Source organism: Notamacropus eugenii, chromosome 5 (genome assembly GCF_028372415.1).
Source record: "Notamacropus eugenii isolate mMacEug1 chromosome 5, mMacEug1.pri_v2, whole genome shotgun sequence".
NCBI classification, from domain to species: domain Eukaryota; kingdom Metazoa; phylum Chordata; class Mammalia; order Diprotodontia; family Macropodidae; genus Notamacropus; species Notamacropus eugenii.
This window is the reverse complement of record NC_092876.1, coordinates 329176073-329195781: the sequence shown is the minus strand read 5'-3', so window position 1 is coordinate 329195781 and position 19709 is coordinate 329176073. Positions and strand designations below refer to the sequence as shown.

General features: G+C 38.6%; 1 protein-coding gene across 8 annotated transcripts in view; it reads left to right on the top strand.

The window, feature by feature from the left end:
- Positions 1–306: 306 nt before the first annotated feature.
- ARMC8 (armadillo repeat containing 8) overlaps positions 307–19709 on the top strand; it is a 135371-nt gene continuing 115968 nt past the window's right edge. For 2 of the 8 annotated variants that reach the window (XM_072613562.1, XM_072613560.1), the window contains exon 1: positions 4684–4755. Coding sequence is in view for 6 of the 8 variants with exons in the window: in XM_072613561.1 (XP_072469662.1) it covers positions 5058–5222 (165 nt within the window). In the remaining 2 variants the exon portion in view is untranslated. Of the gene's footprint in view, positions 468–1122; positions 1472–4101; positions 4274–4436; positions 4756–4839; positions 5223–19499; positions 19562–19709 lie in introns of those variants that run through there. The other 6 variants (XM_072613557.1, XM_072613558.1, XM_072613563.1 and 3 more) reach the window with 6 other exon arrangements.

The window sequence follows — 19709 nt, the reverse complement described above, 5'->3', positions numbered from 1 at the left end:
CATAGACCAAAATCCAGAACTTCCAGGTCAAAGGAAAAATATGTCAAGCAGAAAAAAAAAGAATTCAAGTACTGAGGAGTCACAGTTATGACCATATGATTTAGTAGCCACTTAACACCACTTCAGTAGCCCTAAACCTCTCTATGGGAAGGGTAGAAAGTGGACATAGAGAACTCCTCCCAGATCCTTCATTTTAGAAAGGTGCCCAGGATAGCTATCTCATCATTTCCAATGGAACTGAAAGACTTCACAATGCCCTAGGGTCATGTCCTCTCCTTATATGAGGTTAGGGTAGGAGAATAAGAAGACACAAGATTAATTTACCCAGGAAAACTGAGTATAATGCTACAGGGGAACAAATGGACTTTTAAAGAAATAGAGAACTTCCAAGAATTCCTGATGAAAAGTCCAGAACTACAGAGAAACTTTGAAGTTTAAACACAGAAGTAAAGAGAAATATAAAAAAGGTAAACATGAATGAAAAATGATAAAGGATTAAATGAGGATAAACTACTCATATTAAAATATAGAGTTATGATATAAGTCCTCTTTGATCCCTATCATTATGGAAGAGTTGGGACTCTTAGAAGGAATTCAATTAAACAAGGTCTGGGAATAATTCTGTTATATCTTGTTGATATTTTTAAAAAATGGAAAGGAGGAAGAGGGATAGATACACTATGGGGGGTGGGGAAGAATAGGAAGATCAGGGAAATTTATTTCAAATAATAAAGGGTGCACAAATAGACATTTATACAAGAGGAGGGGATGAGGTAGGTGACTAGTTGATATTTGATCCTTACTTTCATCTGAACTGGTCAAAGGAGGGAAGAACACACACACACACACACACACACACACACATAAAGAGATTTGGATAGAAGAATATGTTTTATTCAACTGGAAAATAGGAAAATGAGAAAATGGAGGAGAGAGAATTAGAGGGAGGGCCAGTTTAGGGAGGGATTAGTCTTAAGCCAAAAAAAAAAAAACAAAACCGAACTCTAAGGATGTACAAATATATTTACAGCTCTTTTGAAGTGGAAGGAATGGAAAGCTGAGGAATTATCTGAGGGATAAACTGCAGAATGGATGAACATTCTGGAATATAAATGTGATGGAATATTAGTACAGTATTCTTATCAGCATAATGACCATCCAGGAATCCAGAGGACTAATGATGAAATGTGGTCCCTATGTCCTAATGAAGAGGTGACTCAGAATGAGAAATGAGACCACTGCGGGGAAGGAGGAAGACATGGTCAATGTGGAAATTTGTTTGGGTTACTACACATTTGCATACTGCATTTTGTTTCTCTCATGTGCTCAATTGAGGTAGGGCAGATAGGGCAAGAGGGTGAAAAGACAGATTTTGGCTGATTAAAACAAATTTTAAAAAAATTTAAACCATCAGAAGAATGGACAAAACTCACACAGACTGAGAAATCTTGGATGTGCTGTGATCCAAAGAGTGAGTACATACCCATATCAATGAAATCATAGATCCATAGAAGTACTGAAGGTCCCTGAAAATATTTCCTTTAATAGTTTCTTATACTTGTGTTCAATGCCATGCTTTCTACTATAGCTCTGTCAGTTGCTTGGTCGGAAAGTAAGTTGCATTAGTTTGAAGTTCTCAGGTCCTGCCTCTTCTTATAAATGTTTGTCATAGCTATTTGTAGTTATGCTATTCTTACAAAATGTCATATTTATGAATGGACATAAGTTTTAGCCCATTGACTATTTGAAATAACAGGTTGAAGTTAAATAGATCATAATTTTGGTCAAAAGGTCCACAATTTCATCTATTATTCTAAACCTTTCAGATATTAAATCCTATAATATAACCACTTCAAATTTGTGGCTCTGATTTAGAAGATTGTATCCATTTACTATTCTTTGATTCAGTTCCTCCAATCTCTTCATTTAAAGGGATAATTTAGAAATAGCAACTTTTCTAGATTCCTCATCAAAGGTATATAAAACAAAGTATGTGGTTGCTACACCGGACAGTTTTTGCTTAAATTGCAATTCTTTATCACAGGGAAATTTGAATGTAGAGGAAAAGTAGTGGGTTACTTCAAAATGACTGACAAAATTCATGTATAAAATTTAATTGTAAAAATAAAATCACCAGTAAAAGATTTTAAGAGATTGAATTCACTTTATTTCCTTTTATACCATGATTGATCAAGGGTGTCTACTGATTATTTAGCCAGTTCTCTACTTTGGGTCTTTTGGGTTTTTTGTTTGTTTTTGGTTTAGATCTGTTATTTCCACCGTGAAATGAAAATCAAAGCACTCAAATGTACAGGTTGTAAGCATGGAATGGGACATGATCATCCCCAAGTATCTATCTGGTAGATCAAGGAATTCCTTACTCCAAGTCCAGTATACTTTCCACTCTATAAGATGTACCATAAGTCTTAGTGCAGTTTCCTGTTTTAACCTTTTTAGCTTTTTACTTTTTTGTAAAATGTATTTTTTTTCCAATTACATGTAATAATAGTTTTCAACATTCATTTTTATAAGATTTTGAGTTCTAAATTTCTCTCCCTCTGTCCCTTACCTCCCCCTTCCCAAGAGAGTAAGCAATATGATATAGGTTACAGATGTGGAATCATTGAAACATATTTCCACATTAGCCATGAAGTGAAAAAAGAATCAGAACAAAAGGGGAAAAAAAATGAAAGCAAACAAAAAAAGGTGAAAATAGTATGCTTTGATCTGTATTCAGAGTCCAGAGTTCTTTCTCTGGATTTGGATAGCATTTTCCATCATTAATCTTTTGGAATTCTTGGATCATCATGTTGCTGAGAAGAGCTAAGTCTATTATAGAAGATCACTGCACAATGTTCCTGTTACTGTGTACAATGTTTTCCTTGTTCAGCTCACTTCACTCAGCATCAGTTCATGTAAGTCTTTCCAGGTTTTTCTGCATGTCATTTCTTATAGCACAATAGTATTCCATTACAATCATATACCACAACTTGTTCAGCCATTCCCCAACTGATGGGTATTCCCTTAAATTTTCAATTCTTTGTCACCACAAAAAGAGCCACTAAGAATATTTTTGTACATGTAGGTTCTTTCTCCTCTTTTTTTTTATATCTTTGGGATATCATAAGGGTATTATTGCTGGATCAAATGGTACACAGTTTGATTGCCCTTTGGGCATAGTTTCAAATTTCTCCCCAGAATGGTTGAAACAGTTTGCAACTCTACCAACAATGCATCAGTTCCAATTTTTCCACATCTTTTCCACCATTTATAATTTTTCTTTTCTGTCATATTAGCCAATCTGATAGGTGTCAAGTGGTATCTCAGAGTTATTTTGCATTTCTCTAGTCAATAGTGATTTAGAGCATTTTTATATAACTACAGATAGCTTTGATTTCTTCATCTGACAATTGCCTATTCATATCCTTTGACCATTTGTCAGTCAAGAAATGACTTGCATTCTCATAAATTTGACTCAGTTTTCTTCATATTTATGAAGCCTTTATCAAAAAACTTGCTGCCAAATTTTATTCCCCCTCCAGTTTTCTGCTTTCCTTATAATTTTGGCTGCATTGGCTTTGTTTGTGCAAAGCCTTTTTTTAACTTGCTGTAATCAAAATTATACATTTAGCATTTCATAACGTTCTCTATCTCTTGTTTGGTTATAAATTTTTCCCTTCTTCATAGATCATATAGCTAAACTACTTCTAGCTCTCCTAATTTGATTATGGTATCATCCTTTATGTGTAAAAGAAGTACCCATTTTGACCTTATTTTGGTAAGTGTGAAATATTGATCTGTGCCTAGTTTCTGCTTTCTACTATTTTTTAGTTTTCCCAGCAGCTGTTGTCAAATAGGGAGTTCTTATCTCAGAAGCTGGAGTCTTTGGGTTTTAGTGTATTTCATATACCATTCTAAGGTTAAATCCTTACTTGTTTGACTTTTTTTCTTCTGAATTATATAACTTGTTCTGAATTATATAATTATCTCAATGTTCATCTTCACTTTGAATACCTGGCATTAGTCTTAGGGGTCAGATACCAAAATAACGAGGCGACCTTGGCTCAGTCACTTCACCTGTCTCCGTCTCCCCCTCTGTAGGGTTTTGAGAAGCGCTCCAACGGCTACACACCTACAGGAAAGGGTCCAGAGCGGGATTCAAGGAGCCCATGACGGGACCCCTATTTTACGTTACTATCCGTGTGACCTTGAACCAGTCTCAATCTCTGTGAACATCGATTTCGTCACTTATAAAATAAGAAGGTTGGACAAGGTGCCTGACAGTTCCAAACCCAAGAAAAGTTTTCTCTTAAGAGAACATGAAAAACACTTCATTAACTCTCATCCTCTAGAGGGCCCTCACTCAGTGCGCAAAGACCTTGCCCCGCCCAGGTGGAGGGTGGGCACGGGAGCCATTCCCACCAGGCGCATGCGTCAACTGCTGAACACCGCCCCTCCCCTCCGTCTCAATCCCCTCAACTAAGATTGATGCCTATTTCCCAACAGCCGATTCGTTAGAACGTTCCTCTTTCTTTTTCCTTTCCTTATTAACAGTCCTTCCCGGAGCCACGGCCGCGCCTGAAGCAGCGCGCACCTTTCCCTCGCCAGCCTCTCCACCAGGGATAGGTATTGGCAGCGGCGGAGGGAAGGCGCCGTCGAAAGTGCCGAAGCCATCCCCGGCCTTACCCCAACCCGGTGGGAAGGATCAAGATGGCGTGTCTGCTGGAGACCCCAATCCGCATGAGCGTCCTCTCGGTGAGTGACCCGCGGCGGCTGCCCGGGGTGGGGGTGGAGGGAGGGGGCCGCTCCGCCGCCTTCCGCACGCGGCCACGTTCTCCAACGACTTCCGTGGTTCCCGTCCCGTCCCCCGCAGGGCGGCCCTCCCTCCTCAGCCGGCCGGGCTCCGGGGAGGTGTCTGGGGAGCGCTCGCTGCGGGGACTTGGGAGTCGGAGATCAGCCTCAGGCAGCGGGGCCCTCCGGGGGACCCGGAGCCCCCGGCGCCGGCGGGGCCGCCTGGAGATCTGTCCACCCCGAGACCTGGCTGCGGAGGGAGACTGATGGCTCGTCTCCCTGCCGGGAGAGTGGGGCGGCCCCCTCCCTCCGGCTCCCTGACGAGCCCCGGAGGGGCTGCAAGGGAGGGGAGGAGCTGGGGCAGCCTGCCGGGCTCGGGGTTCCTAGCTGGGGACCCCGCGACTTTCAAGGGGGCCAAGCCTGGTATCCGGGTACGTGCGGGAGTCGCTTGCGGCTGAGTTGGGAGGAGGGGGGCTCATGCTGCAAGTCCGGTGAAAGTGTTTGTTGTCCGACCTCCTTTATCTGGAGCTGTCCATGGGGTCATTTCTCTGTTGGAGCCGCCCGGGGTAACGACAGATCAACTCCTTGGAGGGAGTTCAAAGAATAAAAAGGGGGTGACCAGACGTTCACCAGCTCGGGGAGAGGGCACCCTTGTAAGCCTGGCCTTCCAGCGCTTGGAAGGCTGTCACTTAGAGGGGAGGATACCGATCGGTTTTGCTGGAGAGAGGTCGGAATTTCAGGACCAGTGGTGGAAATTTTGCAGCCCTTACAATTGGAGCTGTCCAAAAGTAGTTGGATATAGGACTGGCGAAGCGGCCAACTTATTAAGGTAGCTGTTCAAACGGAGACTGGATGGCCGCTTGGCTGTTAAGAGGTGTTTTAGAAAGCATTTCTATGTGGGGTGGGGAATTGGAGCAGATTCCTTTTTTTGACCCAAGAGACCCTCCCATTTCTTTATTCCTATGCTTTTCTTTCCTCCTCTCTGTGCCCTTTTTAATGCTTTGGGTTTTGAGCAGATGACTTATTTGTGAGGCCCCTTTGACTCTGTGGTTTTAAATTAACTACATCCCCATTTCCTTAACGGATACCGTATTTGGGGAGGATTTTGAACAAAACACCTCAGAACTAGAGAAAGGGGACCTCTTCTTATCTATTCTAGATGTAATATAGTGTATTGACAATGCAAGTATTACAGTTTTAAGTAAAAGTTTACCCTCAGCTGTCCATGACACTGTCCTAAGTCCATCTTAATAAATTTTATATACCTTACTTATCAAACTCAACACAAAGGTCTAAGAACAAGTGTTCTCATCCTGATCAGATCAGGCCATTGTTCTGTCTCTGACAATGACGCCAAAAAATATTTTTTGGAGTATAATGATAGTTTTCTTTTAGCAGCCACATCCTTATAGATTCAGCAGTTCAATAAATATTTATTAGGCAACTATTGTAAGCATAGTTCTGTGCTAGAGGTTACTTATAGAGTGTAGATTCGGCATGGCCTCTGCCCCAATGCAGTTTACAGGTCAGTAGAGTACCATGAACATTCCTAACTTCTAAATAAACTTCTTTAGTGCTATCAACCATGCATCTCTCTAAGTTTTAAGTATTTACCTGCAGTGAAAAGTAATTTTTTATTTTGTTCTGAAGCCACCTTCTTCGGTCTTCAGGGGCTGCCTCCTAATTCATGTTGTGATAATCGTTGTTGGATAGGGCAAAGTGGATGTTTAGCTCTTATCTCAGGAGATGCAGCCTGCTTGTGGAGTTGCCACAGTTTGAGATATGGTTTCACAGTTCTGTAGGTCCAGAACTTCATTTCACCGTGAGTTGTTTGGTGTTTGAGATAACTTGCTTGTATTGTCCAAACAGAGGGATGATTTGATCCAGGATACCATTTTATTAAATTTGCTGACACATTTTTTACATGACTGAAAACTTGATGTACACTATTCTGGTGATTTCTTTTGTAGTATTGAGGTAGCTGGGAAACTGAACTGTTAATCAGAAGATAGCTCAACAAGCATTTCATCGGAGAGAAAGTTGGATTTGGCTCCGCCGCTTGCTACCTGTTTGATTTTGGACAAGTTACCTAACTCTCTGGACTTCAGTTTCCACATCTGAAAAATGAGGGGATTTGATTAGATAAACTTTAAGGCTCTTTCCAATCCAAAACTTAGGATCCTATTAACAAGAGTTATCATGATCATGATCATCCTAGCTAGTATTTATTTAGCGCTTTAGGCTTTGCAGAATGCTTCAGGAGTACTATCTGATTTGATCTTCCCAACAATCCTGTGAGATGCTATTGTTATCTCTATTTTAGAGATGTGGACACTGAGTGAAACAGGTTAAATGACTTGCCCAGGCTCACACTAGTTCCTGTCTAAGGTCACATTTGAACTTTCTTCTCACTCTAAGCCTGGTGTTCTATCCACTACTTCATCTATATTTCATTCAGCCTGAAAACTCTCCCCTATACTTTCTCTTTTAGAGAATTTATCTGTTCCATTGGCTTTAATTATTACTTTCTCTACAGGCGACAATTCTCTGTCCCTACAACCTGAGGATTTTTCTGAGCTGCAGTCTTACATCTCTAGCTTCTTGCTGGACATATACACCGGGGAGTTCTGCCATAACCTCAGATTAAACATATTGACAGAGTACTACATAAATATAAAGATAGGGATTGGACCTGTGATTTTATTTATATAGGAGATGAAATTATGTTAGAATGTAAATGCCTTGAAAGCATTCATTGATTACTTCATTCTTTACATTTGTATCCCCAAGGTAGCTCAGCATCTTCTCTGCAACTTAGTCTTAGAGAATTGTCTAAAAGTACCAAAAGTTTGAGTAACTTTCCTAGGGTTACATAACCAGTAGCTGTAGAAACAGGACTTGAACCCAGTCTTCCTGGTTCAAGGCCTGCTCTATCCACTATATCCACTGATGCCTCTCATATAGATATATGTAAGCTGCTATTATTCCTGGTTTTCCCCACAGCTATGACTTAGTATAGCATTTATTACTTCCCACTTAGAATAATAATACTAATAGCTTCTTAACTGCTGCCATTACTTCTCTGGTCTTTTGATTCTCCTTTCCCCCCAAATTAATTTTATTCTCAAACAACTTGGATCATATCACTCCTCTGCTCAAAAACATATTGGCTCCCAATTGCTCACACAGTAAAGTGACTTAACTACTTAACTGTGATACACTATGATGCAATGGAAAGAGCACTGAACCTTGAAACACTGGACTTGAATTGAAATCCTAACTCTATAATTTATCTGCATGGCCTTAGGCAAATAGCTTAATTTCTCTGTGCCTCTGTCTCTTCATCATTAAAATGAGAACCTTGAACTAGATCACCTCTGTGGAAACCTTCATTTTTAGCTCTGTCATCTGATGGTCAAGATGTTTCAGATTCTAGCACCCACTTACCCTTCTAGCCTCTGCTGTTCATATAGAGAACCTTTGCTTCAACTAAACTGGTCTATTCTATTTCCTGAATACATTTTTAAATTTCTTACTTCCATGTTTTTGTTCACATAGAATACCACATTTCTTTTTAAAGAGATAGTGCCCTGTCTCTTTTTCTCCACTTGTACAAACCCAGTTTATCTCTCAAGATTGATTTTAATTCCTGCCTTCTCTGTGAAGTCTTTCCTGATCTATGTGAAACGATTCTTGACCCAGTGTTCTTGCATATTGAACTTTGATAGCATTTCTTATTTAACCATTAATTTTACAATCATTATTTGCTGCCTTGTTATTTATTGTTTTATAGATACATGTCTTGTCTTCCCACCTTGATTATAAATCCTGTTTTTTAATACTTGGTATCTAGTATAGCACTGATAGCTTGAACTAATAAATTTATCCATGAACTATTCTGTTTAACTATGGAATACACTTTTCTTTTCCCTAGACAGTGTTGGAAGCATACTGATGAATTCTTACTATTTAGTTTTGTTTTGTGTTGTTTTTCTTCTTTTTTTCTCTTTTTTCTTTTTTTAAATTTATTTTCAATGTTTTACAATCACTACCATATAACTTAGATTTTTTTTCCCCTCCCTCCCCCTCCTTCTCCCCTACCTCCCTCATCCTTCCCCAAGATGGCATACAATTTTATATAGGTTCTACACATACATTCCTATTAAATACATTTTCACCATAGTCATGTTGCATATAAGAATTAAAATGAATGGGAGAAATCATATAATAAACTAAAACGTAAGAAAATGTTCTGCTGCATTCTGCGATTGAATTCCACAGTTCTTTCTCTGGATGTGGAAGGCATTTTTCTTTGGATGTGGAAGGCATTTGGTTTTTTTTTTTTCTAGGAAGCATGACACCTATTTCCTTTTTTTTGTTCCCAATGCCTGTTTTTTTGTTTTTGTTTTTAACAAGGATGAGGATATGTTTTCTTGGTAATTTTTAATATTTCACCTAACAGGATCAAGTATGTTAATTGATGCAAAAAATTATAATTTTACTTTAAATACTTTGAAAGTATTGTGAACTCCTTCTATATACTTATTATATTTTAATTTGTATTGTATTCATCTGTCTTCATGTCTTCTCCACCTGACCTCTACGTATATTGTAAGCTCCTTGAGACCAGGGTTCTGTCTAACTGATCTTAGCTGCCCCAGCACCACACGTGGGTGAATAAATCTCTGTTTGTTGGATGGATCAACTAAGAATCCAATTAAAAATAAGTGAGCTAGCAATATTACAGAAGTTAGGGTAGGTCATGTCTACTGGCAAATCAGAAGAAAGCTAAATTAAGTCCACTATCAGAATCCCTTAGTATCATCTTTAACTTGATTCCTTTAAATTTTAATGTGAGGGACTTAACCAGCAGGGTCTCCAGGTAAGTCATCGAGACTTCCCAGTCCTTTCCCCAGTTCTTTCCCCAACACTTTAAGGCTGTCACTTAGTACTAAGACAATGAATTCAGGTAGTGCTGTAGACCTAACAAAACAGCCCATCTAAGAACAGACATCACTACTACACTTCCAATTCTCCTTGGACCAATAATAACAAGTAATAAGTCCAGCAGGATTGATTTATTTTGGTACAACTTTTGATATACTTTGGATAGCTGGTTCTTTATAGTAAGTTAATGACAAACAACTTTAAATGTGTTCATTGAATCTTAAGAACACGTCATCCGTTGGTTTTACTCTTATTTTGCTATTAAGAAACAAGGATGACTAAGTTTTTTTTGTTTACATAAAAAGTTGCAACCCACATCAGTTAAATGTGAAGTTGCAGTCAAATAGGATGGCAAAATGCCTAGCACTATTAACAGTAGAAAGACCAGATTTTAAGAGTACCTAGAAAGTCCATACGAAATCCATTAACGTGACTTTTTTTAATCCACAAGGCAAAGAAAAATAGAATGAAAATATTTATTTTAAAGTAAAATTATAATTTTTTGCATCAATTTTTTTCAGGTTAAGAAATAACTGGGGAAGATTTTATGAAGGAGGTAGCATTTGACTTGGGCCTTAAAAAGGGGTGATGGAGATGGGAGTAAGAAGAGTTCATTTCAGGCATTTAGAATAGCTTGAACAAGGATGCAGAAGTAGGAAATGAAGGGATGTGTTAGGAGACAGTGATCAATCTAGTTTAGTTAGAATATAGAGTGGAAAGGTAGTTTGAAACCATATTATAGAGGACCTTGAATGTTGGACTAAGAAATTTGAGTTTTATTCTGTGTCATTGCTCTAACAAAGACTCTTTCAGATCTGAGTAGAAATTCTGTGAAAATTTTGTCATTTCTAGTTTGTACCACCATCATGTTCAAGAATTCTGAAATCTCTTATCTGACAGTAACCTATTAGCTTTTCACCTTTCCCTCTGCCTTCCCTTACAAAACCAAACTCATCATCTATCCTATGACCTGCAAGCCCTTGTCCCCTCAGTTCTCTCCCTGATCATCACTCTTGCACTGGCCACTCTCTCTTCTCCCCATCTTGATCTCTTGGTGGGTCAATGCAACTCTGTACTGCCCTCTCTTGGACAGTTCTGTACATGGACTGCTGAGTGAAGGTGGAGAAAATCAGACAAGTGTTCTGATTGGCTATACCATAAATTTAGGTTATACAGCATCAAATGGATGGTTACTGCTGGTAGACAATTCTGCTGTACCTCTTTTATCAACTCACTATCCCCACTCTTCACAGCTGCTCTTCCAAACCTTTTCATCCCATCTCAAATGTCCTGTGGCTCTCGCTCCTCCCATCCTTTCAATGGAGATCCTTGCCTCATATTTTACAGAAAAAAAATGAGACTATTTGCCGTGAACTCTCTCTTCTTCCCTCTTCCTCATCTTCTGTCACTGAAGTGCTTTCTGCCACTTTCTCTTCCAGTCTTATATGATGAAATAGATTTAGTCTTTACCAAATCTGTTATATCTGCTTGTCCAAGCCATCTTATTCCATCCCATTTTTTTAGACATATTGCCCCCTCAGTCAGGATGTTCCTTTCTTTCTTATTAGTTTTATACTTTATGCCATATTTATATTTTTGCATGTACTTGTTTTCTCCTCCATTGAAATGTAAGCTCATCGAAAGTCAAAATTGTTTCTTCTTTTGTATTTTTATCCCCAGAACCTAGCACAGGGCCTGGCATGTAGCTGCTTAATATATACCTATTGATTGATTGATTTTGACTTCACTGTCACTACCTACCCACTTCTTTCCCCACTCTTTTCGTTCCAGTGAATAAAATAAAGCCTTCTTTTGATAAGCATAGTTAAGTAAAACAACTTTAATTTCCTACACATTGACTGTGTCTGAAAAGGCATTTCTTTGTGCACCTGTATTCCTTAACTCCGTTAGCAAGAGGTGGGAATCATGATTCTTCAGCTAGGTGGTTAAGTGGATAGAACACTGGCTCTGTGGTCAGGAAGACCTGAGTTCAAATGTGGCCTCAGACATTTAGTGGCTGTGTGATCCTGGACAAGTCACTTAACCTCTGCCTAAGTTTTCTCATCTGTAAAATAAGGATCATTATAGCAACCTACCTCCCAGAGTTGTTGTGAGGATCAAATAAGATAATAATTGTAAAGTGCTTAGCATAGTGCCTGGCACATAGTGAGCGCTATGTAAATGTTAGCTATTGTTATTATTTATTAGGCTTCTGGGTTTGTGAGTAGACATTCCATTAATTAGAGTCCTTAAGTCTTTTAAAGCTGTTTTCCTCTACAGTGTTGTATAAAATGTTTTCTTGGTTCTGCTTGCTTCACTATTCCTAGGTTTCTTTAAGTCCATCATATTCATAATTTTTTATGGCACAGTGTAACAATGTAATACATTCATATACCATAATCCAACCATTCCCCAACTGATTGATGTATCACCTTTGTTTCCAATTCTTCCCTGCAACAAAAAGTGCTGCTTTTCTCTCTTTCTTTGAACTCTTTGGGGATCTATGACGAGAGTTGTATCTTCAGGTTCAGAGTGACTTTTGAGATTTAGTTTTGAATTACTTTCAGAATGTTTGGACCAACTCACATTCCCATAAAAATTGCATTTGGATAGTTTTCCTCCCATATAACTTTAACCAGCAATAGTAATTTTCCATCCTTTTTGAGCTTTAACATTATGATGTATGTGAGGCAGAACTTGAGGTGCTTAAATTGGATTTCATATTACTGGTTTGGAATATTCTTAATATGGTGGTTAATAGCTTGCCTTTCTTTTTGAGAAGTATCTTCTCATGATATCTGAGATATCTGTCTTTCTCGAAAAGTCCTTAGCGTCCATCCGTACCATTCCAGTTTTGAAAGATCTATTTTGTTCAGTGAGCTTTTGAATCTCCTTTTCCATTTGGTTAATTCTGCTTTTGAAAGCATTCTTCTCCTCATTGGCCCCTTGCACCTCCCTTGCCAGCTGAGTTAGGCTAGTTCTCAAGGTGCCAATTTCTTCAAGATTTTTTTGGTTCTCCTTTAGCAGGGAGCTGATCTGCTTTTCATGCTTCTCCCTCATCCCTCTCATTTCCCTTCCCAGTCTTTCCTCCACCTCTCTAACTTGATTTTCAAAATTCCTCTTGAGCTCTTCCATGGCCCGAGCCCATTGGGTGGGCTGGGACACAGAATCCTCGATTTCTGTGTCTTTGCCTGATGGCAAGCATTGTTCCTCCCCATCAGAAAGGAAGGGAGGAAGTGTCTTTTCTCCGATAAAGTACCCTTCAATAGTTTTATTTCTTTTCCCTTTTCTTGGCATTTTCTCCAACCAGTGGCCTGACCTCTGAATGTTCTCCTCACACCCACCTCGCCTCCTGGTCCTCCCAGCCAGCGTTTGGGGACTGAGATTCAAATGCTGCTTCCCGCCTTAGAGTTTTTGGCGGGGGCAGGGCTGCTATTCAGTGTTAAATTAAGTTCAGGTGCTGAGGTCATGGGCAGGGCCGCCTCTCTGGCTCAGTTCCCTCAGGGGGTTTATGCACAGACCTTCCACAATGGATCCAGGCTCCTGCCCGTTTGGGGAGCCCCGTCTGCAGCCGCCTCTCAGCCCCCACCTCCCAGGGGGGCCTGAGCCTTGGGGGCACCCCACTCCCCTCTCAACCCGCCAAAGAGACTCTCTCACCCATCCCCATCAGTCACCTGTTGGTGGGGGGGCCCGTGCCGCCGCTGAAGATCCCGCCTCCGGAGCCCTCTCAGATCTGTGCCTCTCGGAGCCGTGGCCGCCACCGCGGCTGCCGCAGGTCCAGGCTGGGCTCCGCGTCTGCAGCGTGACGGACCTTTTGCGAGAGGTTTGCAGGTCCCTCTGTGGGTGGGGGGACCCGCGTGGCCGCTGGAGATCCCGTCCCCATAGCCCTCTCGGATCTCCTCCCCTCAGTGTCGCGGCTGCGGCAGGGCCGCACTCCGCTCCCCATCCCGGCGCCCAGTCCGCGGCGCGAAGGACCCCCCGCGAGAGGTCCGCAGGTCTCTCCGGAGCAGAAATCTCCCTCGCTCCAATACTCCGTGGTCTCTGGGTGCAGAATTCGCCCTGGCTTGGTCCCCTCTAGCCGTTCTGTGGTTTGTGGGTTCAGAGCTATGTGTATGTGCGTCTTTCTACTTTGCCCTCTTGGCTCCGCCCCCCTTTTCATGATATCTGATCATTTATTTATTGGAAAATGGCTTTTGTTCTTAAGTTTTGTATTAATTCCTTGTATGTCATGGATAGCTGGCTCATCAGAGAAATTTCCTGTAAATATTTTAAATTTCTAATTAACTGTTTCTCTTTTAATTGTAACCTCATTTATTCATTCATCTATTTTTGCAAAAGCTTTTCAATTTTATGTAATCAGAATTGTTCAGTTTTTTTCCTTCTGTGATTTGCTCGGCCTCTTTTTGGGTCAAGAACTACCCCCTTATCCATAGCAGAGAGTTGTCTCCTTTCTTTCTCTTCTTATTTGTTTGATATAATCTTTTATATGTAGATTATTTATTTGGATGTTAGTGTGGTATGTGACATGAGTTGCTTTTCTCTAAATCTAATTTCTGTCAGATTGCCTTACAGTTTTCTCCACAGTTTTGTTGCATGTTGAGTCCTTACCCCAGTCTTGGGGTTCATCAAATACTATGCTACTGTGTTCAGTTGTATCTGAGTTTTGTATACCTAATCTTTTCCATCAATCAACTTACATTTTTTTTTTTAATCGGCAACAAATAGTTTTGATTTTTATCGTGAGGTCTTCTTTCCTATTAAAAAAAAATTCCCCTGATATTCTTGACAGAATAGCTTATTTTCAAAACATTCAAAGCACCTTTTGTTTTAAACCATTTTGTCCCTCACTGTTATGTCATTCCCTTTTTCCATTTGTTTCTTTTTCCTGTATATTTCTTTTCTGCTTCTTTCTTTTCTTCCTGTTTTCCTTTTCTTTCCAGTTGCCTCTTTCTTGTTCCTTCAACCATAGTGTGGAATTGCAGTTAAAAATAGTTTTTGTATTTTCTTTACTTAATTTTAAAATTGAGTTTAGCATTTTCACTCTTTAAAAAGAAGTAAATATGATTCTACACTGATTTTTACTTTTATGTTCTTCTAAAATGCGAACTAAAAGTGCAATATGAGGCACATTTTCAGACAAGGTCAATGTGTGAATTTATTTTGCTTGACTATACTTGTTATAGGATATCTGCTTTGGGGTGAGGAAGAGAAATGGTAGGTAGTGATAGTGATACCAAAAAAAGAGAAGAAAATAAAAATGTCAATTGAACATTTAAGAAATACATATAAGGGTAGAAGTTTAGAAAGGGACATAGGCTAAATAGTTTTGTTAATATACTTTTAAATATGCATTTTAAAAAAAACTGGAATGATTCACTCATATACATTTCTCTTCTGTGGTTTGCTTATTGAAATGTTCATGTTTTTTGATATTTAAGTTCAAAATAAAAATAAAATATTAAAAGTAAATATTAAAAAAAACTGGAATGATTCACTCATATACATTTCTCTTCTGTGGTTTGCTTATTGAAATGTTCATGTTTTTTGATATTTAAGTTCAAAATAAAAATAAAATATTAAAAGTAAATATGATATGGCTAGAAGATAGTAAGAGGACTGGCTTGATTAGAGGAAAGAAGTCATGCTATATAACTCATAAGACTAACAAATGAGGTGAAATTGGATCATGGAACTTAAATACTAGGCTAAGAAATTTGTCCTTGATCCATCAAACTAGAAATGTAGAATCTCTTTTTCTCTCTCTAGACCTGCTGGGGAGAAGTGGCTTTTCTATCTTGAGCTCACTTGAGGGAAAACACTTGTAACAAAATTGAAAAGTGTTCTGAAGTAAGTTGGAATTAGGAAATAAATTTCAAATATTCATTGTAAGACTTGGAAGGGTAAGAAAAGAAGATGAGGATTGGTGGCAGTTGGGAGGGCATAGGGATTCAGTATTTTTTAAAGTGAGAAAGGTAGGAATGTTAAAAGTTGATAATGTAACTCATGGAGTTTTTTAAAAAATTGAGGGCTTTATTAACATTTTCCCTCTTGAATTATTTAGTAACACTTTGTATATAGTTAGTATTTACTTTTGCACATGATATGTTCTCCTATGGTTTTGACTGCCTACCATTTTGCCTATTGGATATTTCAAACTGAATGTCCTAGAGATATCTTCAACATAACTTATCTATAATTCAATTCATTATCTTTCTGCGTAATTCCCCTCCTTTTCCATACTTTCTGGTCTCTATTGAAAGTACCACCCATTCTTCTAGCATGCTAAGTTTATAACATTGGCATTATCCTTGCATTCCTTACTCTCCTTCATCTCAATTGTTCAGTCACCAAATCATGTTATTTCTACTTTTAACATGATTTTTTGCAACCAACCCTTTTCTCTAATCACAGACCTACCATCTTAATTCAGTCCTTCATCACTTCTCATCTAGATTACTGTAACTGCCTCCTAATTGGTCTCCTTGCTTTGTCTTTCTCCATACCATTCTATCTTACATACTGCTTCCAGAGCAATTTTCCTTAAGCACCTATTTGACCATATGACTACCCAACTCAGCCAAATCCAGTGGTTTAGGGTATAAAAGCTCCTTTAAAAAAAAAAACAAAACAATAGAACATAGCCCTAATCTTTTCAGCCTCATTGGATGTCACTTCTATCACCCAGATTATACTGATCCAGCCAGTCTACTTCTGTTCTGTTCCTCACACATAATGTCCTAGGTTCCTTTTCCTTACCTTTACACTGGCTGTCCCCCATGTCTGGAATGGGGAACACCATCATCTGGCACATCTTATTGGATTCTCTCTAATTGCTAGTGCCTTCTCAAATGAAATAGTATTTGTAAAGCACTTAGCACAGTACCTGGCACATAGTAGGTGTTTAATAAATGCTTATTCTCTTCTCCCTCTTCCCAAAGTGTTTAACTGTTTTGTATATATTTGTATTTATTAACTGGATATTTATGCCATGTATTTTTTAAATTAATTTTTTTTCAGTTTTCTATAATCACTTCCATGTATCTTAGATTTTCTTCCCATGTATTTTTTTTCATATGTAGTTGTTTCTCTTATTAGAAAGTGAGCTATGACAAGTAGGGATTTTTTCATTCTTTGTACATGACACTGTGCCTGTCACATAATGGTTCTTAGAACTTGTTAGTTAATTGAATAATACTTGGAGTACCTACCTTACAACTTTGAAAGATTTCAGAAGGTTGAACAAATGAAATAATGTATGTAAAGCACTTTCTAAACTCTAAATTGCTAATTAAATATCAATTGTTATCAGCAAAAGCCATGTTCCTTATACTTAAACTCAGTCCTTGATATTGAATGATTAAAAGAATCTCGTTGCCATAAACATCAGTCGACTCATATCCCAATAAAGTCTCTTTCTAGATCAGAGGTTCTCAAACTTATTTGGCCTACTACCCCCTTTAAAAAAATTACTCAGGACCATCCTGGAAATCTACTTTAACCCTCTAATGTCCTTTTTTTGCAATTCGAGTCATTTCAGAAAATATATATATATATATATATATATTTTAAAATGGCACATGTTAAATGTAATAATTTATTGTAAATTTGTGGAGTTTTTTCCTGCATTGAAATTTTGATGATGTAGTATTGTGTCATGTAACTATATAGTATCATATTGTAAACAGTTATTACACTCATGATGCATGCTGGACTTCTCACCTGCCAACACTTGCTTGTTAAGACCTGTCCACAGACTTACCCACTGATCAGTTATAACTTGCATTTTGTGTGTTTATTTGAAAAATAATGTAATCACTATGACTTTAGCTCTGTTACACAACAATTGGAATATGTACTAATGGTTTTTCAAAATTTTCTCCTCTTATTTTCTTGTGCTTCCACTACCCTCTTATTTTTATTTAGTGCCCTGCAATTACACCTGAGGCTACGACTGTCCCATTGTTGGGAGCCTCTATGCTAACTTAAATACTGAGTTCTCAACTGGAATGAAACCTGCCTTATTACCCGAAAGCAGACCCCATTCAAGACAAATTAACCTAAGTTGATATACTGAAGAACTTTCTTGGATTAATCAACTAGTGTCTGAAATTAAGGAACATTTCAGCTTCCAGTAGGACCATTTGTTGGGGCATGCTTCCCTTTGGTTTACCACACCTGGTTATGACTTATAGCCATGACTTTCCTATTACCCCAGAGCCTGACAGTTGTAGGAATGATTTGCCCAGTTCCAGTATACTGTAGATGAGAGAGCATAGATAGCAATACGATCTCTGAATGTGTTACAAAAATGCCCAGTACTGTTGTTCCATATGACTGACGTTGCTGATGAGTAAAACCACAGAATCACTAAATAGACCTAGTAGTACTCTATTCTTCATTGAAGACAGGTAGGACTTCTTCGCTTCTTCTTTCCTGTAGCTCTAGTTTAAATTTTTATGCATGATCTAAAAGGAACAACAGGACCCTTTTATTCAGAATCAGATAAATTTAATTTAGCAAACATTTATTAAGCATCTGCTGTGTAGAGAGTACTGTGCTAGACACAGAGATTCACAATTAAATAAGATATAGTTAATGCCATTTTGCCAAATACTTCATTGACTTCAGATCACTCTTGGGTGGATGCTTGCACATTTACCTTTTTGTCCTCACCAAGAGCACCTGAGCTCACATCCTATGCTTGTGTCATGATACCTTGCCCTCCAGAAATTTGGGACTGTTTACAAGAGATTCAACATCTTGTCATGGAGAAAGCACTGGACTTGGGGGTCAGAAAGATATGGTTTCATGGTTAAGATCACAATGAAACCTCAGTTTATTTATAAAATGGAGATAATAATGTTATCTAGTTCATAGGGTTATTTTGAAAATCAATGAAATATAACTACAAACTATTAAAAATGCATAAAAATGAAATACGTTAAAAGCCTTCATGTTCTCATCTGAGTTGATGGTTTGAAGTGGCACCAGGTGTGGAAAGACCTGATTATTCATAGCTCATATGATATTGTATTCATGCCAGTGGACACTAGGGATTACACAACCAGTTACCCAGCCATGAACTATTGTTTCTATTGTGTGTCTTTATTGTGGGTCTTCCTTCTTCTTCAAGTACGTAGACTTATTTATCAAATATTAAGCATTAAGCAATGCTTATATCTAGTAGGTACTTAGCAATTTTCATTGAATTTAATTGTAGAGTAGTGTGCTAAGGAGCTGGGGAAAATACAAAATTTACATAACACGCAACCCCTGTTTCTGGCATGTTGACCCACAGTGTTTGTAATCCCCACTGTTAGAGAGGCTAAGGCTAGTGGATCTCTTCAACTCAGGAGTTCTGAGGTGCAGTGGGTTATGCCAGTCAGGTGTTCAAATTGGGGTAGGGGTGGGAGGGAGCACCTGTTGCCTAAAAAGAGGCCAACTGGCCCGGGGAGGAAATGAAGCAGGTCAAAAGTTTCCTATGCCTGAGTGTGCTTAAATTACTCCCTATGTTTACTTAGTCTTTGGGATCAGAAAGTTAGTATTGGTGCTTCAGTGAGATGAAGATGTCTACAACTTAGTGCTTTTTATTTTCAACTTGAAGTATTTTTGAAATGCAGATTTGTTTTTCCATGGAATTTTAAAGCTTTTTTTGTGTGTGAGAAAGAGTGACCTAAGACTTTGAAGTGCCTGAAAGTCTGGCTTGCAAAAGTTGTCTTAAATTTGTTCTTTGAAAGATTATGGCTGCCCTCTTTTTCTAGTGTCAAAGAACTGGAAACTAAGGAGGTGTCCAATCAGTTGGAGAATGACTGAACAAATGATGGTATGTGAAAGTAATGGAATATTATTACATCATAAGAATTGACAAAAGAGATGGTTTCAGACAAACCTGGGAAGAACAATTTATAAAATAACAACAACACTGTACGGAAAAACAACTAGGAAACTTAATTACTCTGATCACTGCAAAG